We start from the raw sequence: 21,187 nt of genomic DNA on the forward strand, positions 1-21,187 counted from the left end.
ATGTCTTATTACTTTGTTTAGGCCTGTAATTATTGTATTGCATGCATCTTGGGTCTGCCTCATCTCCAAAAGGGAAAGTTAAAATACAAAATTCACACGGACTAAAACACATCTGATGAGTAAGAATAATTTTCTTGCATGTAGGCATATTGTCTTCCTTTAGAAAATCTTACCAAGTATTGCACTGGCAGATTATTTTACTAGTTTTAAGCCATCTTTGGGATTTTGTCTAAATATAAGAAAATTATTCTTGCTTAGATTTTCATTTTGTGCAGTGGAGTTACAATACCCTGCGATGGGCTGGCCCCCCATCCTGGGTTGTTCCCTGCCTCGTGCCCATTGCTTCCGGGATAGGCTCCGGACCCCCCGCGACCCAATAGGATAAGCGGTTTGGAAAATGGATGGATGGAGTTACAATACCTGATTTCACCAGGTGAATAGGAGCTGAATTTCGACGTCAAGGTACAAATGGGTCACAAAGAGGATTCTTTCTTTCCGTGAATCTGGATTAGCAGTTGCACGACATTTTACTGTAATATGCCTCTCATTTGTTTATTTTTTGGCTTTGTTCTTTACAGTAACTTTTCTGGAGTACTGAATACGGCAAACATGACTGATAACTAATATGTAACAACTGTACAGTATACAAATATTTTTGGTAGACGACCATACTTTTTTTTTATTATAGTCTTACAGTTTCTACTTTGCATGCCAACAACTATTTTGAGTGGTAGTGTTTTCATTTATTTGTGAGTTTAGCTAGAATTTTAGGGTTTGTGCTTAGTGGATTGATTAAAGGAGAGGAGATTTTAGGAAATGTTTTAGCAATTCAGAAAAACTGTAAAATGTTAAGGCATGTCAGACTACTGGGTGAGAGGCCTCAGACTCCAAAGGGTCACAGTAAATACTTATTATGCTGTTTCTTTTATGTTCCTCTTTTTGAGTCTGATACTATGACATAAAACCCCAATCTATCTATCTAGTGCTACTTCATCATTCCATTCTCTGTGCAATGTATTGATGTACAGTACTGTCAGCAAAACAGCATGATACTACCACCACCCTGCTTGACCGTTGGTTCAGTGATCTCAGGTTAAGAAAACAACCTCACCTTGATCCCCTGCAAACATATCTCTTTTCATTGTGGCCAAGCAGAGAAGTTAATGACACATTCACACGTCATTGTGACTGCCCCCCACCCCCACCCCGTGAATATGCAGCCATCAGCAGCCTTTCAGACTGTTAGCCAGACAGAAAGACAGAACACACTAAGGAATGTGTCTGTTTTACTCAAGCACAGTACAGAACCATATGTTTTTTTATTTTTCATTTTCCACTCTGTCCACCTTTATTCTCCACAATCAACCGTATTACTTTGTTTAGGCCTGTAATTAGTCTGTTACACACATCTTGGGTCACTCTCCTCTCCCAACATAACTCTTGCTTGGACACGTTGCTGCTTTGTATCTGGCTTGGCCTCCTTGCAGATGAAGTATTTCATCATGTGCCAAACAAGCTTAAAATCTGTTTAATTTTCATGTACCACACTGTCACTCATTGGTTGACAATATCAATCTTAATACTTTGTTTAGGTCTGTAATTATTATACTGCACACATCGTGGGTCCGCCTCATTTCCAAAAGGTGAAATAAAATACAAAATTCTAATTTCATCAATAAACTGACTAAAAACACATTTTGCTAGTTTTAGGCCATCTTTGCCTCACAACAGAAACAATTTCTTAAATTTCACAGGCTATTTATTGCAGTGTAGTCCGTTTATTAATGAAATTGGAATTTTATCTAAATATAAGAAAATTCTACTTGCTTAGATTTAAATTTTTTTGTAGTGAAGTTAAGATAAGGTAAGTCACTTCAGCCTTCATAATCACTGCTCTCCCTGGTGGATGGATAAATCATTGCAAGTACTTTACACACAGAGAGGTAAGGGGCGGATCATGCCGGCCCACTTGTTCATTACATCATAGTGGGGGATCTCATTACAGTCAAGGTCCCACCCAGAACCCAGCAGGGGCCAGTCATGGACCAGCCAAGGACCAGCCGTGGTCCCATCATGGAAACTGGGGAAAATTCAAGCGGCTACATCTGTAAGTATCTGTAGCGTGTCAGACACACACTCTGTACTCACTTCAGCTTCTCCAGTTTACAGCTGGGATCCTCCAGTACAGCAGAGAGCAGCTTCACTCCTGAGTCTCCTGGGTGATTGTAGCTCAGATCCAGCTCTCTCAGGTGTGAGGGGTTTGACCTCAGAGCTGAAGCCAGGGAAGAACAGCCTTCTTCTGTGACTCTACAGCCTGACAGCCTGCAGAGAGATAGACAAAAACTCCCCAATAAATAATATCATCTCACCATTAAAAGTATTACTTTTAAGTAAAAGTGACTCCTGCAATAAATATTTAAATAATCACGGGAAATTAACAACGCATTCTGAACATTTTATAAGAACCTATACTCCTCAGAACAAGGACCAGATCCAGTTGATATAGAATCATTTTAAATAATCTATACTTACTCATATTAACCAATGAAATAGCAGATACCCTTGATGCACCATTAACATCAGAAAAACTCCATAAGGTTCTCAACCAAATGCCTAACAACCAATCGCCCAGACTGGATGGTTTCCCTGCAGAAATCTATAAACATTTTTGGGATGTATTATCTCCACTCTTCAATAGACAAATAAAAAATTTAAACATCCATCACAAATCCCATCACAAATGAGTACAGCGACCATTACAGTGTTATTGAGACCTGATAAAGATCCAACACAACCCTCCAATTACCGGTCATTACAGTGTTATTGAGACCTGATAAAGATCCAACGCAACCCTCCAATTACCGGTCATTACAGTGTTATTGAAACCTAATAAAGACCCAACACAACCCTCCAGTTACCGGCCATTACAGTGTTACTGAAACCTGATAAAGATCCAACACAACCCTCCAGTTACCGGCCATTACAGTGTTACTGAAACCTGATAAAGACCCAACACAGCCCTCCAGTTACCGGCCATTACAGTGTTATTGAGACCTGTTACAGACCCAACACAGCCCTCCAGTTACCGGCCATTACAGTATTATTGAGACCTGTTACAGACCCAACACAGCCCTCCAGTTACCGGCCATTACAGTGTTATTGAAACCTGATAAAGACCCAACACAGCCCTCCAGTTACCGGCCATTACAGTGTTATTGAGACCTGTTACAGACCCAACACAGCCCTCCAGTTACCGGCCATTACAGTATTATTGAGACCTGTTACAGACCCAACACAGCCCTCCAGTTACCGGCCATTACAGTGTTATTGAAACCTGATAAAGACCCAACACAGCCCTCCAGTTACCGGCCATTACAGTGTTATTGAGACCTGTTACAGACCCAACACAACCCTGCAGTTACCAGCCATTACAGTGTTATTGTAACCTGATAAGGACCCAACACAACCCTCCAGTTACCGACCATTACCGTGTTATTGAATCCTGATAAAGAGCCAACACAACCCTCCAGTTACCCATCACTCTCACTAATGATTACAGACTTGAAAATCATCACAAAAACTCTCACCACTCGGTTACAGACAGTCATTCCTACTATAATCCATCCTGATCAGACAGACTTCATCAAGACAGGACATGTCTCGGACAACATCCATAGAGTATTTAATTTAGTCAATATTGCTCAGCATACCCACACTAAAACCATGATTACAACATCAGCTGAAGAAAAGGGGTGACATTGTGGCACAGTGGTTAGCGCTGCTGCCTCACAACAGGAAGGCCCTGGGTTTGATCCCTGGATCAGTGTAGGTCCTTTCTTAGGGGAGTTTGCATGTTCTCCCTGTGTTTGCATGGGTTTCCACTGGGGGGGCTCCGGTTTCCTCACATGGTCTATTAGCATGCAAATTAGGTTCATTGGCATCTCTAGGTTGGCCCGATAATTGTGTGTGTCCTGAAGTGTGTTGGCAACTGCCCTGGGTTGGTTCCTACCTGTGCCCCTTGTTCCCCAGATAAGCAGGGGGGACCAGGGACTAAGTGCTCATGGTGACCAATAGATCCATCTTACAGTCAGGTGGACATTCCTCTTTAATACATTACATAGATTTGGTTTCGGAGAGTCGTTCACCCACTGGGTTAAAATACTGCACACCTCATCCAAAGCTACAGTGTCACAGATGGGATGACATCACCTGCATTCACACTCCTACAGGAAACAGATAATTATCTGCATGCTATGTGGGTCTGTATACTTGCTCACAGTGCACCATGGGTGTCACAGATAATAATCTGCATGCAATGTGGGTCTGTATACCTGCTCACAGTGCACCATGTGTGTCACAGATAATTATCTGCATGCTATGTGGGCCTGTATACCTGCTCACAGTGCACCATGTGTGTCACAGATAATTATCTGCATGCTATGTGGGCCTGTATACCTGCTCACAGTGCACCATGGGTGTCACAGATGATTATCTGCATTCTGTGTGGGCCTGTGTACCTGCTCACAGTGCACCATGGGTGTCACAGATGATTATCTGCATGCTATGTGGGCCTGTATACCTGCTCACAGTGCACCATGGGTCTCACAGATAATTATTTGCATGCTATGTGGGCCTGTATACCTGCTCACAGTGCATCATGGGTGTCACAGATGATTATTTGCATGCTATGTGGGCCTGTACACCTGCTCACAGTGCATCATGGGTGTCATAGATAAATTATCTGCATGCTATACGGGCCTGTATACAGCACCGCCCTCACCCCTGCATGCATGCCCTGCTACGGGCACTCTCACGCCCATGTACACTATTAACGAAATATCCCGTATTTTAAATATTATCTTGTATTTCTATCAGGTTAAACTGCTGTAATCCAGTGATGCGGTATTTTGGTCACATAGCTTTGGTTCACTCTGAACAGAAACATGAAGTTTGCCATATTTTGTGTCTGTCGTAACCAGATTAATTTCACTCCAAATCAGTTGGATTAGATAAAAACATTGAAAAAGTAAATAACATTTAAAATGAACCTGGCGTCGTTAAAATAAATATTAATTTTGTGAAAGAGACATGGTCTTAGACACTCCAGTCTGCAGGACAAGCCAATCAACAGTAAGCAAAAGGGGGCTTTAGCCCTGGTTATCCCTCCACCATCCACTAGGGGGTGTAATTGTTCTTTTCATGTGCTTTTATACAGTCATGGTTACAAACTCTGCACCTCACTACACAGGAGACACAATAAACAAATTTAAAGATGAATTTGACTTGTTTCTGCATCATTATAATTATTATGTTCAAAGTTTCACGATATCACAATAACATGATTGCTGTGAATTTGGCCACAATAATCGTGTAGTGAAAATCTGATATTGTGATATCCGAAATTACAGGGAAAGTAAAAATAAATTGATGGTTTTATGGTAAATGAGTCCAGATCTGAGGTCAGGTAGCAGTTAAATACTGACCTCAGTATCTCCATTTTACAGTGTGGAATACCCAGTAATACTGACCTCAGCAATCCCAGTTTACAGTGTGGAATACCCAGTAATACTGACCTCAGCAATCCCAGTTTACAGTGTGGAATACGCATAAGAACATAAGAACATAAGAACTATACAAACGAGAGGAGGCCATTCGGCCCATCAAGCTCGCTTGGGGAGAACTAAACTAATAGCTCAGAGTCGTTAAAATCTTATCTAGCTCTGATTTAAAGGAACCCAAGGATTCAGCTTGCACTACATTATCAGGAAGGGTATTCCATACTCTGACTACACGCTGTGTAAAGAAGTGCTTCCTTAAATCCAGCTTGAAGTGTTCTCCCGCTAATTTCCACCTATGGCCACGAGTTCATGTATTTAAACTAATGCTGAAGTAACTATTTGCTTGAACAGCATCCAAACCTGTTAGAATCTTATATACCTGGATCATGTCCCCCCTCAGTCTCCTTTGCTTGAGACTGAACAGATTTAGCTCAAGTAACCGTTCCTCGTATGACATTCCTCTAAGACCAGGAATCATTTTTGTGGCCCTACGCTGCACCTTTTCTAAGGCCACAATGTCCTTTTTAAGATATGGTGACCAAACCTGCACACAATATTCTAGGTGAGGTCTCACCAAGGAATTGTATAATCTTAGCATTACCTCCCTTGACTTAAACTCCACACACCTGGAGATATACCCCAACATCCTATTGGCCTTTTTTATTGCTTCCCCACACTGGCGAGAATGGGACATGGAAGCATCAACATACACACCAAGGTCTTTCTCATGATCAGCTACCTTTATTTCAGTGACACCCATGAAATACCTGTACTTTATATTTCTGCTCCCTAGATGGAGTACCTTACATTTATCGATGTTAAATTTCATCTGCCAGGTATCGGCCCAGTCACTAATTAAATCAAGATCCCGCTGTAGCTGCTGAGCCACTAATTCAGTATCTGCTACACCACCCACCTTGGTGTCATCTGCAAATTTCACCAGTTTACTGTATATATTGGTATCCATATCATTTATGTAAATTAGGAACAATAGTGGTCCTAAAATCGAACCCTGCGGTACCCCACTATGAACGCAAGCCCACTTTGACATTGTGCCTCTTATAACTACTCGCTGTTTCCTATCTGTTAACCAGTTATCAATCCAGGTCGCTACGGTACCTAAAATACCTGTCGCTTTGTGTTAGGTTGAAGAAACTGTTAGTAATCATTTGTTATCATTTCTGTATAATCAGCAATGAGTGTAAATATGTATATACATTATTTTGTTTTCCTTTACCTTCATACTTTAGATTATATTAGTTTACACGTATCCTGAGCACGTGTTTAAATAGTTGTCTACCTGAGTAAAACCAGAACTTCTTCTTACTCTCACAGTCTTTTCTTTGTTCTCACTCCAAGACCCCTGCCCCCCATTGACTATAAATAAAGGTGCCAAGGGGAACCACCCTTTGTAACACATTCCTTTGTAGCCTAGCATGCAGAGAGTGTGGTTACCCTTGTGCAAGTAAAACTCTAAGTGTGTTGTCTCGTAATTAATGGTGTGTACAGAGTTGGAGTGGAAAGCCTGTCGCTTTCTCCAACATATACTGTATTGTAGTTTGGTCCTGTGTGCAGAGTTGGAGTGGAAAGCCTGACGCTTTCTCCAACATATAATTTGGTCCTTCGAGCCGGATACGAGGACACCTGACGACATCGCCAGCACGCCGAGAGGAGCGACACTGAAGCCTGCCGGCAGCCACTCGGAGACGGGTGCAAGAAAGACCTGTGACGTGAATTCGTCATCAGGCCGGTGGTTAGAACTGCGCTCGACGTCTGGTGATGTCTGACGGACCTCGGTGGCGGAACACAGGCACACGGGACAGGTGAGACAACAAAGGTTATTCAGCGAAATAACCGGGTCAATTGACGTGGGTTAGGCTTAGCCGTAATTAAGCAGAAAAGGGGTTAGGCTTAGCCGTAATTAAGCAGAAAAGGGGTTAGGCTTAGCCGTAATTAAGCGAAATATGAACATGCATGTATTGTGTGAATGACTGGACTAAGACTGTTATAGAGGCTTAGAGTTGCTTCTGTCAGTCCATTTCTTATTTTGCCTGGTGGGAAAGAAGTACTGGTGATTGAAGGATCAAGGACGGGTTTCATCCCTGAAAACCGATACCGCTGCACGAACAGCGTGTAGTAGAAGGCCGTATTGGTGTCCTCCCATATATCTCGTACCAGTGAATTTCCACCCAGGACCTGTGTAGTGCGGAGACGGGAAAGAAAAAAAAAATGGGAAAGAATCAGAGTAAGAGGATTGAACTAGAGGGAGATGAGAAGTTTATGGAAGGATATAAACCAGGTTCAGGACAAATAAGTAATCAGAGGTGGAGAAAAAAACATGGGTTTGAAGGGAAACTCCACACTCCAGATATCTTAAAATTACAAGGAAATTTAAGACTAGAAATGTTACAAACCTTGAAGAAAGGAAAATTGGAGAAAAGGAAAAAAGAATATAAGTATTCAGATAATTGGTTGGAACAAAGTAAGTTAAGAGATGTACGTAGAAAGCAGAAAAAGGATGATAGAAAGGATAAATTAACTGCAGCCGCTCTAGTCACTTTAGATGATGAGACGGTGGCCAAAATAAAACATAGAGAAAATAGACCACCAGCACCACCACTATTGCCTGCCCCCATGCAACCCGTAGATAGAAGGGAAATAAAACAACCATCAGCTACGGGCACAATACCAAAGAAGCCATCAGCTCTTCCTTCTTCCCCCATTATAACTAGGAGTAGAGATCCTACGTTATACCCTGTGCGCGATCTAGCTACTGCTAAGGTTCGATGGCATCCGCGAAATGAAGGCATTGATATTGATAGTGAAGAGGAAGAAATAGAATTACAATGCCCCCTAGTGGAGGTGGCAAACCCTAATAGAGAGCCAGATGGAGGACCTGAAACAATGTTAGTCTATAGACCATGGACAGCTGAAGATAGAACGGCAGCATTAAAGGGAATACCTCCTGTTGATGAAGGGGTACCAGAATTTTGGACAGCAATATTGGAACTACAGAGCAGTTTTCACCTGAATGGTAGAGAAATGTTCCAGTGTTTAAGACAGCTGTTCAATCATAAATGGGGAAGAGTAGCAGGAGACTTTACTGGTCATGGACCAGACAATCAACCACTTGCACATAATTCACAAGCTCTGCAACAGAGTATGCAGCAATTACATGGAAGGATAGAGACAGTGTTTATGAGACGAGCAGATTATGGTAGAATTGCACAATGCAAGCAAAAAGATGGAGAAGAGCCAGAGGATTTTATGGATAGGATGAGAGTGGTGTTTAGAGGGAATTCAGGAATTCCTTATAATGAGGAAAATGGAGGAGTTTATCAGCAACAGTTAAAACGTGCGTTCATCACAGGGCTAAAACCTGAACTGAAGAGATACATAGATAAACATTGGGTACATCAGAATACTGGTTCAGTACAGCAAGCCCTAGAATATGCCCAACACGCCCATACAGCACAAAAACAGAAATCAGACGCAGTGTTTGCTGCTAATGATACTGTTGCAATAATACATATGAATCCTCCGGGGAGGGGAGGGTTCAGAGGAAGGTCACGAGGCCGAGGAAGGGGGAGAGGTGCTTTTAGGAGCAATCAGCGAAATTTATTACAGCAAGATAACACTTGCTGGACATGCGGAAAACTTGGGCACTTAGCTAGGCAATGTAGAACCAAGTTTATAAACAACCCAAATTCCACAGAGAATCAATGACAATTAGCCTGTGAACTATCAAAAGAGCCAGATAAGCTGCAAAAACAGGATGAGACAGAAGAGATAGATTTGCAAGCAGTTTGCCAACTGCTAGCACTAAAACAACTTGAAGAACTACCAAAACGAAGGCTTATTATAAATGGGAAAATATATGAGTGCCTATGTGATACCGGAGCCTGTAGAACAGTGTTAACCACTAGCCCTCCAAGGGTCACCTTTTCTTCGTCCTCCATAAATATCCGAACTGCAGGAGGCCAAGCTGAAAGTCATCAATTGACAAATCCAGTTAGCATAAAAGATGAGGAAACAGAGTTAGAATGTCACGCCCAAGTGCTAATAAGCCCTTCATGTCCAGTCAATCTGTTAGGAAGGGATCTTATGATACAAATGGGTATTAGTGTGATTACAACACCCACTGGCATGAAGGCTATAGTAGAAAAGCAAACTTTCGTGATACATGGCATGTCAGCTCCACAGTATTATTGGTCCCTAGATCTGGGGGGGACAGCACAGACACGTGAAATATTGAGAAAAACTAGAGAAAAGCAGTCCCCTAAACAAACCCAGTTCATGCCTGGCGATGCCTTACACGTCACTATGTGGTACAAAGGCACCCCAGGACCAGATTATGCCTATGACAAAACGTTTCATGCCCTTCAAGACACTTGTATCACCTTACAACATATATATGTTAACTCCACTACTGGCTTTTCTGCTGCTTCAGTCATCTTATCTAATAAACAACAGGCTGTGTTCAGAGGGGAAACACCACACGTATCTCTATCAAAACCACCTCAGATGCAGTGGAAGGATGTAGAGATGTTCTTACGAGATTCCATGCACAGTTACAATGACTACCAACCCGTACCTGGCTCCTTTTGGAGCTATGACAAAAAACACAATGTGTGGCGGTTTCCTTTGGGATGGAGAGTTCAAACCACTCTCACCACACACTTGCAGGACCCAACCTGACAAATTTTTCCAACCCTGGAGGAGGGATCATGTCCAGATCTAGATCACCTCCCGGAAGGGTTGTGGTCGTCCTCCCCCACTGATGTAGGACTGGTAAAGGGGTTCCCACCTTACAAAGTAATTGTGAAATCAGAACACCGCCCGGTAGTTAGACAATACCCGTTAAAACCTGAAGCAGAGAAAGGTATAGCCCCTGTAGTGCAGGATATGTTGGCATCAGGAATATTGCGAGAGGCTCCTGAGGCCACTTGCAATACTCCTATATTCCCCGTCCAGAAGGGACATACAGGGAAATGGCGCATGGTGCAGGATTTAAGGCCAGTAAATGAAATAGTACAACATGCTGCACCAGATGTGCCTAATCCACACCTTTTGTTAAATTCCTTGTCCCCTGACAAGAAGTATTTTTCAGTAGTGGATCTGAGTAATGCCTTTTTCTCAGTACCACTACATCCTGATTCACAACACTTATTTGGTTTCACTTATAAAGGACATAAATACACATACACTAGACTCCCTCAAGGGTTTTCAGAAAGTCCACATGTATATACAATGGCACTACGCTATTCAATGAGTTCCTGTAAAATACCATCCCATAGTCAAGTGCTATTGTATGTAGATGATATATTAATTGCTTCAGATACAAAACAGCATTGCAAAGAAGCCACACTGTTAGTGTTACAGCATTTGTATGATACAGGACATAAAGCATCAAAACAAAAATTACAGTATTGCAGAGAGGAAGTTATATATCTTGGACATAAACTCTCCCAACAAGGTCGATCATTATTAGAAACTAGAAAACAGGCAATACAAGAGGCACCAAAGCCAAAGACTAAACAGCAAATGATGTCCTTCTTAGGACTTTGCAATTATTGCAGGGAATGGTTACCTGATTATGCTGCACTCGTTCAACCTTTACAAACCCTGATTTATGGGAAGGACATGGCACTGAAAGATAAAATTCAGTGGACAAAAGAAGGAGAATTGGCATTCACAAACTTAAAAATGATGTTACAAACTAATGTGACACTTGCTCTGCCAGATTATCAACAACCATTTACCCTATGTGTTGATGCAAATCAAGGGTATATGAAGGCAGTATTAACACAGCCATTCGGCGCAAAAGAGAGGCCATTAGCGTTCTATTCTAAACGATTAGATGCAGTGGCAGCTGGTTTTCCGCAGTGTTTGCAGGCATGTGCAGCTGCTGCAGAAGCAGTGAAATTATCAGCAGAATTAGTGTTGTGTCACCCACTCACTTTGAAGGTGCCACATTCAGTTTCTTTAGTTTTACTGCAGACGCCACTGCCATTCCTCACACATGTTAGACATCTGACCCTAGTCTCACTCCTGCTTTCACAGTCAAACATCACAATACAGCGATGTGGTCCTCTCAACCCTAGCACCCTTCTTCCGACAGCGGAAGATGGAGAGCCACATTCGTGCAAAGCAGTTGTGGAAGAACAAACCAAACCAAGAGCAGATATTTTACAGACCCCAATACCAGATTCAACGGTTGTTTTTGTAGATGGATCAGCATCAAAAAATGACATGGGGAAGAACAAGGTCGGATATGCTGTAGTTACATCTACTGAAGTGTTAGAGGCCGATGCACTCCCCCCTGCTTGTTCAGCACAAGCGGCTGAACTCTATGCTGTAATTAGGGCATGCGAGCTCTTCAAAAACAAGCCACTTACAATATACACTGATAGTCAATATGTGTTTGGAGCTGTTCATCACCATGTAAGAGTGTGGAAAAATAGAGGATTCAAGACATCGCAAGGAACATCTTTAACTCATACGAACCTATTACTCAGGTTGTTAGATGTTGTGCAATTACCAAACTGCCTTGCGATATGCAAATGTAAGGCACACCAAACTGATGCTTCCGCAATAGCTAAAGGAAACAGTTTTGCGGACATGACGGCAAAAAGTGCTGCACAAAAACAACCTGCCTTAAATGTTACAGATGTCTTGTTGATAGATAGTGATGTACTATGTGATGCACAGACTCATGCACCTAAAACAGAAATACAGAGCTGGATTAAGAGAGGAGCAATACAACAAGGGAAAACTTATTATATGAATGACAAGCCCATCCTACCAAAAAATTTATACAAGACAGCTGCCTTAGTGAGCCATGGAAACACCCATGTCTCAACAGGAGGGATGGTACATATTATTCAACAATACTTTTATACTATAAATTTTTCTGATTATGCAAAACAATTTTGTCGAGCGTGCTTAATTTGCTGTAAACACAATGCACAAGGCAACATAAGGCCAAAACGTGGCCAGTTTCCCGCAGCTGAGTATCCATTTCAAATTGTACATATGGATTTCATTGAATTATCTTGGTCACAAGGGAAGAAGTACTGTCTAGTCGTTATAGACACCTTTTCTAAGTGGGTAGAAATATACCCTGTAAAACACTGTGATGCAATGACCGTTGCAAAATGTTTGGTAGGCCATTATTTCCCTACCTATGGCATACCTCATATTATAAGATCGGACAATGGGACTCATTTTGTGAATCAAACCATGTCCCTTTGCTCACAAGCACTCGGGTTTACGATCAAAAATCATTGTGCTTATCACCCCCAGAGCGCAGGCTTAGTGGAAAGGACCAACGGCACCATTAAAACAAGGCTCAGAAAGACAGTGGAAGAGACAAAAAGACCGTGGCCAGAATGTTTGTCTCTAGTAAAATTGTGGATGAGAATAACTCCCACTCCTGCAGGATTGACACCATTTGAAATAGTGTATGGTAGACCGTTTCCCTTAGCAACCGAAATGAGTGATATAGGAAAAGCAGACAGAGAAAATACGTTAGCCGATTGGATGCGTAAGCTATTATCATCACAACAAAAACATAACCCCAGTAGTCTGCCAGTAAATTCTGTTTCTGTTCAACAGGATAATCTGCAGCCAGGAGATTGGATCCTGGTCAAGGTCCTGTTGCGAAAGGATTGGAGCACGCCTCGGTGGGACGGACCCTATCAAGTCCTGCTCACAACACCAACAGCGGTGAAAATAGCAGAGCGACCTTCTTGGATACATAAGAGTCACTGTAAGCCCATCAAGCCCGTATCAGAGACCTCTGTACCTTCGGAGTAGCAGTGGAAGTCCGCTACAAAGGCGCAGCAATCAATAGGATACTGACGTCTCAACCCGGTGAAGAAAACAGCTGATCTGCACTCCATTTAGAATGGCTCTGATTGGGTGGGGATGTGGTAAGGTAACTCTCGGTGTAATTCTCTTTATGGGAATTGTTGGTCTGCTTCTGCACTCACCAGAGCAGGTGTTTCGCCCACCTAGATGGACACATGACGGCTCCCACCTGAGACCTATCTCCACAAATGAGACCCATCCTTTCCTACAAAACTACTGGTACCGTTATGTTTATGATTCAGCAAAGAAAGACAATTTAACTAATTGTTATGTCTGTACCCACATGCCATCTCATGCCGACGGATTAACTATATATGGGAAACCTATGAATAAGTCACAAGCAAAGTGTGCTGCCTCTTTTGCAGGTGTAGGCTATCAGCATGATAATATAAAAATAAATGACACAGATCCATATACTGCTGGTTTGGATAATGGCGTATGTGCACAGCAGTTTTGGATCGATTTTGCTATAAAAGTGTCAAATATATCCTTACCTTTATCTGTCCACCTGAACATGGACCCTAAAACATTTAATCACTCAATGTGTTATGACCAAATGAACGGCACCCATCATATGGGGAACACCACCAACTGTGCCCAAATACTAGTACACGGAGAAGGTGCCCCGGTAAACATAAGTGGATTTAGTAATGGCACCTACTGGGTGCAAGGAGTAGCTTGGTTATGTGGACCCCGCGCATATTTCGTTTTGCCCTATAACTGGTATGGTGTGTGCGCTCCAATCTTTGTGTCAGACCATACTTTCCTGGTGTCACTGTCATCTACACCAGCGAACCGCAGGCGCCGGTCCATCATAACTACAGCTTCTCTCCGTCCTCATGACAGTGTCTGGGGTTCAGATGTTCCCCAGGAGTTCAAACATTGGTCTACAGACCAGAAAGTATTAATGTCTCTTTTTCCCTGGGTAGGAACAGCAAAGAATACGTTACGATTAGAAACTATTGATTATCGTTTGGGGCTGTTCATAAATAACTCCATCATAATAAATGAGCAACAGAATGGTGAGATAGATGCTATTAAACAGATGGTCATTCAGAATAGAATGGTTTTAGACATACTTACTGCTGCACAAGGTGGTGTGTGCGTGCTTTTAAATAATACCTGCTGTACATATATTCCCGATAATGTGCACTCACCCAACATGACTACAGCCTTGGACCGTCTGCGAGAACTTCAAAAGATCATGACCTTAGACCCTCATGCTGGCCCCTCATGGTTGAATTGGTTTCTTACTGGGTCCTGGTGGCAGTTACTGCTAAAGTTCTCACTCCCCATTCTTGTTACATTATTATTTGTATGTTGTTGTTTCATTTGTATTATACCCTGCCTCCGTTCCATGATACAACATACTTTTAGTTCTGTTTTTCTGCTATACACTGCAGAAGAACGAATGGATTTACTAACCTTGTCTAGCCCTCTTAATAATGATGATGATGTGATCTGAATGACGGTTGTGCTGAAAGTGTTTTTGCAATTTGTACAATACTGATGCTTCTGATCATACTGTCATGATAAACAGGAGGGACTGTTAGGTTGAAGAAACTGTTAGTAATCATTTGTTATCATTTCTGTATAATCAGCAATGAGTGTAAATATGTATATACATTATTTTGTTTTCCTTTACCTTCATACTTTAGATTATATTAGTTTACACGTATCCTGAGCACGTGTTTAAATAGTTGTCTACCTGAGTAAAACCAGAACTTCTTCTTACTCTCACAGTCTTTTCTTTGTTCTCACTCCAAGACCCCTGCCCCCCATTGACTATAAATAAAGGTGCCAAGGGGAACCACCCTTTGTAACACATTCCTTTGTAGCCTAGCATGCAGAGAGTGTGGTTACCCTTGTGCAAGTAAAACTCTAAGTGTGTTGTCTCGTAATTAATGGTGTGTACAGAGTTGGAGTGGAAAGCCTGTCGCTTTCTCCAACATATACTGTATTGTAGTTTGGTCCTGTGTGCAGAGTTGGAGTGGAAAGCCTGACGCTTTCTCCAACACTTTGAGTTTAAGTAGGAGCCTCTTGTGGGGGACAACATCAAAAGCCTTTTGGAAATCTAAGTAGATGACATCATAGGCCTTCTTATCATCAACTTCCTGAGTAGCTTCCTCAAAAAACTCCAACAGATTTGTTAAACAGGATCTACCTCTCCTAAATCCATGCTGGCTATCCCGCAAAATGTTATTGGAGTCCAGGTAATCTACCATTTTCTCTTTGATTATAGCCTCCATAACTTTACCAGTTATACAAGTTAGACTGATTGGCCTATAGTTAGACAAATTACTTCTATCCCCTTTTTTAAAAATAGGCGTTATGAAGGCGTGCTTCCAATCAGAAGGTACCACACCTTCAGATAAGGATTTTTGAAACAGTAAAGTTAAGGGTCGGCAAATAATATCCCTCATCTCTTTTAACACTATTGGTAAGATGCCATCAGGACCCTGTGATTTATTTATTTTGAGCTTAGCTAGGCTTTGCAAAACATCTGCTTCAGTTATATATATATTAGCTATAGACAATGCTGGATAGGTAATAACTGGTAAATTACTAAGGTCCTCAACAGTGAATACCCGTGCAAAACTATCATTGAACTCATTTACTATATCAATGTCGTTTACTATTATAAGACCCTTACTATCCTGCAGATTAGTAATTTCAGGTTTTAGAGCTCTTTTAGAGTTAAAATACTGGAAGAAACTTTTAACGTCATCCTTAGCTTCCAATGCAACCATCCTTTCGACATTTCTTTTAGCTCGTCTAATATCATTTTTTAACTCAGTCTGTAGACTTAGATATTCCTGCTTAATTCTGTCATCGTCAGTTATTTTCCATTGCTGGAACAAAGCCCTTTTCCTCCTTACTTTATGCTTTATTTCCCTAGTAAACCACCTAGGTTGCAATTTCCTAGATTTATTCTTGCTGGAAACAGGTATGAAGTCCTCTTGCACTTGCAATAATGTGCTTTTAAAAAATTCCCAGGCCTCTTCAACAGTTTTGTTATTTAACTCCATCCAGTTCACAGTTTCTAGTTTTAGTCTCATACACTTAAAGTCAGCCTTCCTAACATTATATATTTTTGATTTGGACTTAGCTCTTCGAACACTAAACTTAACCTCAAATTTGACCATGTTATGATCGCTACTGTCAAGTGGTTCTAAAACGTCTAATTTACCAATCCTGTCCTGGTTATTAGAGAGAACAAGATCAAGAATGGCATCTCCCCTGGTAGGGGTGTTAACAAACTGAGTAAAAAAACAATCCTGTACTAATTCCACCATCTCCAGTTCATTTTCTGAAGAGCCAGTGACAATGTCCCACTGCATTCCTGGTAGATTAGCTCTAAAGCTGGAAGAACCTGAAACCTGTTCGACACAGTCACCTCAGGTGATGCTGCCTCTGCAACGTGTGTACGCCCCTTCCTGCGTCTACGACCTACGGTCACCCAGCTCTCTCGACCTCTCTGCTCTTCATTCTCCCCCCTCCCGGCTAGTGGCGTACACACCTTCTCCCTAAAAGGCGTATTAACTTGCTCCTCTAACTCACTGTTGCATTGGATGAGAGCCAGTTGCTCCTCAAGGCCGCGAACCTTGACCATGAGCGAGTCCACTAGCTTACATCGCTCGCAGATGAAGTCCGACTGGACACTAACGTCCAGAAGGGCAAACATGTTGCAAACGCAACACTGAGCCGGCCCCATAATTAACTAACTCACTATGACCCCGTACTCCCAGCCCAGTAAATTTATATAGCGTATTTAACTTTAAAGATTAATTCGCGTACCGTTAAATGCAATAAAGTGCCGAGTACACTAAAATAAGTTACTTGGGTTGAAACGGAACTTAATTATTATTTTTATTTAAAATTTTAAATCCGATAAATTTACTACTACTTACCAAAAGAACTTCTGCCTGAACCAAGTATGAACTAAAAACAAAACGAAATCGAAGTTGCTCTTGGGAGGTCGAAAAACCACAAAAACCCTCCTCACAGCAGGCTACTGCCGGAGCGGGGAAAAAAGTGGAAAATGTCCTCCCGGCCCCGACTGGCGACCGAGCAAAGCTCAGGAGCAACTGTCCTTTTCTGGCGCTGAGTAACGTTACCGACGTTAGATATTATTAGCTATTTCGCCCCGCCGGTGTTTTTTACTGAGTTAAACGCGAACAGAAAACGCAGCTCACTGCCCATAACAATCGCGCTGTTAATAAACAGACAGGACAGACAAGCACTCACGCCGACCAAAATAAGAACAATAAATAGAAATAACACAGCCACCCACTAAACAATTAAAGCACACAAACACTCAGAAAATACGTTCCAAACACCCCAAAAACAATCACAAACAATCCCAAAACAATCGCTGCAGCTCAACACCACTCTCTCACAGTATCCCAGCAATCTCTCGCAGCAATCCCAGGATGCCCCTACGCAGTAATACTGACCTCTGTATTTCCAGCTTACAGTGTGGAAAACCCAGAAATACTGACCTCAGTGTCTCCAGTTTACAGTGTGGAATACCCAGTAATACTGACCTCAGTATTTCCAGCATACAGTGTGGAAAACCCAGTAATACTGAGCTTAGCATCCCCAGTTTACAGTGTGGAATACCCAGTAATGCTGACCTCAGTATCCCCAGTTTACAGTGTGGAATACCCAGTAATACTGACCTAAGTATCTCCAGTTTACAGTGTGAATCCCACAGTCCAGCAGAGAGCAGCTTCACTCCCGAATCCTGCAGGTCATTGTCGCTCAGGTCCAGCTCTCTCAGGTGTGAAGAATTTGATTTTAAAGGTGAAGCCAGCACCTCACAGAATCTCTCTGTGAGATTACAGCTGTTCACCCTTAAAAAAATACAATTTTAAATCCACTTTTTATACTGGAACATCAAATGAGGGGAATAGGGGCCATAACATAAAGGATTTTTAGAAAACAATTAATTTACTAAACACCATTTTAACAATCTTCCCAATTCTGATTGATGTCCATTATATTCTTGTCCATAACACAAGTTAACGTTAGCATGTTTAACTAACAGTACCGGTAACTTTGCGAAGTTACACAAATGAATTGCATGGATTATATGATTGAATGGATGTTTCCTGTTTCGCTGCTTAATTATTTCTAACATGGATCGAGGGCTGATAAGATTGTGGGATATAAGGAAGCAGGGCAAGAAAACAGAAGCTGTTTGTGTTTGTTTATTATGTAACTGCTGAAATTCATTGTGTGTTTTCTTGGTGTCCAGTTAGTTTTTTGTAAAAATGCATATTCTGTACTCACTGCAGCTTCTCCAGTTTACAGCTGGGATCCTCCAGTACAGCAGAGAGCAGCTTCACTCCTGAGTCTCCTGGTTGATTGTAGCTCAGGTCCAGCTCTCTCAGGTGTGAGGAGTTTGACCTTAGAGCTGAAGCCAGGGAAGAACAGCCTTCTTCTGTGACTCTACAGCCTGACAGTCTGTAGAAAAGAAATAAAAATAATGTTTTCTACAGCCGTCTATTCACATATAATTAGCTGTATAAAGTGGAGGAGAGACCAGCAGCAGTGATCAGCTCTCAGAGGTTTAGCGGCTGCTTGTCTGCAAAGATATAACAGTAACACAGTGATCCTACATGACTCACTGAAGCTCAGCTTTTAATCTGACATCCTGAATCACTGTGAATTAACGACCAGAAATGAGCATTTAATTTCCAAACCAAACCATCATTACGCTGGTGCTCCACGTTACCCTGCCTTCCGCTCCTTTTGTTATGTTTTCTCTCCTCCCACCTCACCTGTGACCCCTAGACACCGGCAGCTCCGCGTTACCCTGCCTTCCGCTCCTTTTGTTCTGTTTTCTCTCCTCCCACCTCACCTGTGACCCCCAGACACCGGCTGCTCCGCGTTACCCTGCCTTCCGCTCCCTTTGTTCTGTTTTCTCTCCTCCCACCTCGCCTGGGAACAGACAGCAGTGTCTCCCTCACGTCTCCCGTCTCTCACACCCAGAGACCCCGACTCGGAATGAGGACGCCACTGACTGCCACCAGCCGCCCCAAACTTTCCTCTTCCTGCTGTCATTTTTATTTTTTAATAAACTCTGCCTCACTGAGGCTTTAGTCCAGTCACCAATCACTGCCTATATGTCCTTTAACTCATACCACACTACAATATAACTTTCCACTGCATGAAACAACTGAACTGTGGTTTGAAGCTGAAATTACAGTGAAAGTACAAATAAACTGATGGTTTCATGGTATGTGAGCCCAGATCTGAGGTCAGGCAGCAGCCTCAGTCTCCTCCTGTCTACCACCCTCCTCCCTCATCCACAGTCCTGTCCCAAGCAGACCCTGATGGCAGTGAGGATGAGGCCTTGTATGGATGTCAAGGGCAAGGAGACCAGACTGGGAAAGATTAACATCCAGAATTCTGTAGAGATCAGACTTAGAAAATCACTGAGCATCTCCTCAAGTAGAGGGGTGTACAGAGTCTATCATTTACTTCTTGTGAAAGTTCTGGATGCTGGTGAAAGACTGTGGAATACCCAGAAATACTGACCTTAGTACTCCCAGTTCACAGTGTGGAATACCCAGCAATACTGACCTCAGTATCTCCTGTTTACAGTGTCGAATACCCAATAATACTGACCTCAGTACTCCCAGTTTACAGTTTGGAATACCTAGTAATACTGACCTTAGTATCTCCAGTTTACACCGTGAATCCCCCAGTCCAGCACAGAGCAGCTTCACTCCTGAATCCTGCAGGTCATTGTCACTCAGGTCCAGCTCTCTCAGGGGTGAGGAGTTTGATCTTAGAGCTGATGTCAACACTTCACAGTGTTTATCTATGAGACCACAGCCTTTCAGCCTGGAACAGAAAACACTTTAATACACAGACATATACACATCCTACACTAAATAACTACACTAACTATCCTAGCTAAATACCAAACATTACAATCAGCATTTGTTTTCAATATAATTAGCAGCACAGCTTACATTTCAAAATGAATTACAGTCTGTAGAGTGTCCTGTGAATCCTGGCAATTTACTGCAGTCAGATCACTAATTGTGAGTCAGTGCAGCTTAGCTCAAAACTAGAGGTAAAAACATTAAGTACAAGCTATAGCCAAAAATCACAGAATATATAAGAATATAATTTGTCCCATATTTTCACAAACATTTCCTACCCCGGCAACATTTATCATGGGGCACCCAGCCTCCCTCCCCCCCCCACTCGGCAAATTTTATAGTCAGGGTACCGACGTTACACCCCCAACACTGTTGTGCTTCTGTTCACAACTTAAAAAAAAAAAAAACTATAAAATTAATGTAGAGCTGTATCTATTGGCCGGTCATGCTTCTGCGATTCAAAGTCAATAGTTACATAGACAAATTTCATAGAGATGCGCAGCCTTCTGAAGAAGATGTGTGTGTCAGTAACGCGCTCTGGCCCCATCCCTGCTAGACGTGGTGATGAAATATACAGCAAATTATCGCTGCTGCATCGCTGGCTGTCGGAATGGTGCCCGATAAACGGTCTGGGTTATATAGACAACTGGCGGATGTTCTGGGGTAGGCCTGGGCTTTTGAAGAGGGACGGTATTCACCCCTCGCGGGCTGGTGCTGATCTCCTGTCCAAAAGCATAGCTCATAGTCTACAGGCAAATCGCTGACTAGCCAGAGCCAAGTCCAGGCGGCAGGCAAACCGGCATAACCGACCGCCTGCTAGTCGCTAGGAGTCATCACCTAGGGTTCACATTACTGGGA

At 42.4% G+C, this 21,187-nt stretch overlaps 2 protein-coding genes across 4 annotated transcripts in view; one reads left to right on the forward strand and one right to left on the reverse strand.

The window, feature by feature from the left end:
- Positions 1-21,187, reverse strand: part of LOC125726912 (NACHT, LRR and PYD domains-containing protein 12-like) — a 62,835-nt gene that overhangs the window by 17,151 nt on the left and 24,497 nt on the right. For 2 of the 3 annotated variants that reach the window (XM_049003391.1, XM_049003389.1), the window contains exons 7-10: positions 20,112-20,285; positions 18,726-18,899; positions 18,113-18,286; positions 2,149-2,322 (exon numbers count right to left, since the gene is read on the reverse strand). In XM_049003391.1, the coding sequence (XP_048859348.1) occupies positions 2,149-2,322; positions 18,113-18,286; positions 18,726-18,899; positions 20,112-20,285 (696 nt within the window). Of the gene's footprint in view, positions 1-2,148; positions 2,323-18,112; positions 18,287-18,725; positions 18,900-20,021; positions 20,286-21,187 lie in introns of all 3 variants that reach the window. The other variant, XM_049003392.1, reaches the window with a different exon arrangement.
- Positions 6,704-15,315, forward strand: LOC125726914 (uncharacterized). Its single transcript, XM_049003394.1, has 2 exons — positions 6,704-7,381; positions 13,176-15,315. The coding sequence occupies exon 2, from the start codon at positions 13,468-13,470 to the stop codon at positions 14,893-14,895; it is 1,428 nt and encodes a 475-aa protein (XP_048859351.1). The 5' UTR covers positions 6,704-7,381; positions 13,176-13,467; the 3' UTR covers positions 14,896-15,315.

Source organism: Brienomyrus brachyistius, unplaced genomic scaffold (assembly GCF_023856365.1).
Source record: "Brienomyrus brachyistius isolate T26 unplaced genomic scaffold, BBRACH_0.4 scaffold79, whole genome shotgun sequence".
In the NCBI taxonomy this organism is placed as follows: domain Eukaryota; kingdom Metazoa; phylum Chordata; class Actinopteri; order Osteoglossiformes; family Mormyridae; genus Brienomyrus; species Brienomyrus brachyistius.

Bases quoted from the DNA above. Each gene is read 5' to 3' on its own strand.
- LOC125726914 (XM_049003394.1), top strand. From the start codon at position 13,468: ATGGCTCTGATTGGGTGGGGATGTGGTAAGGTAACTCTCGGTGTAATT.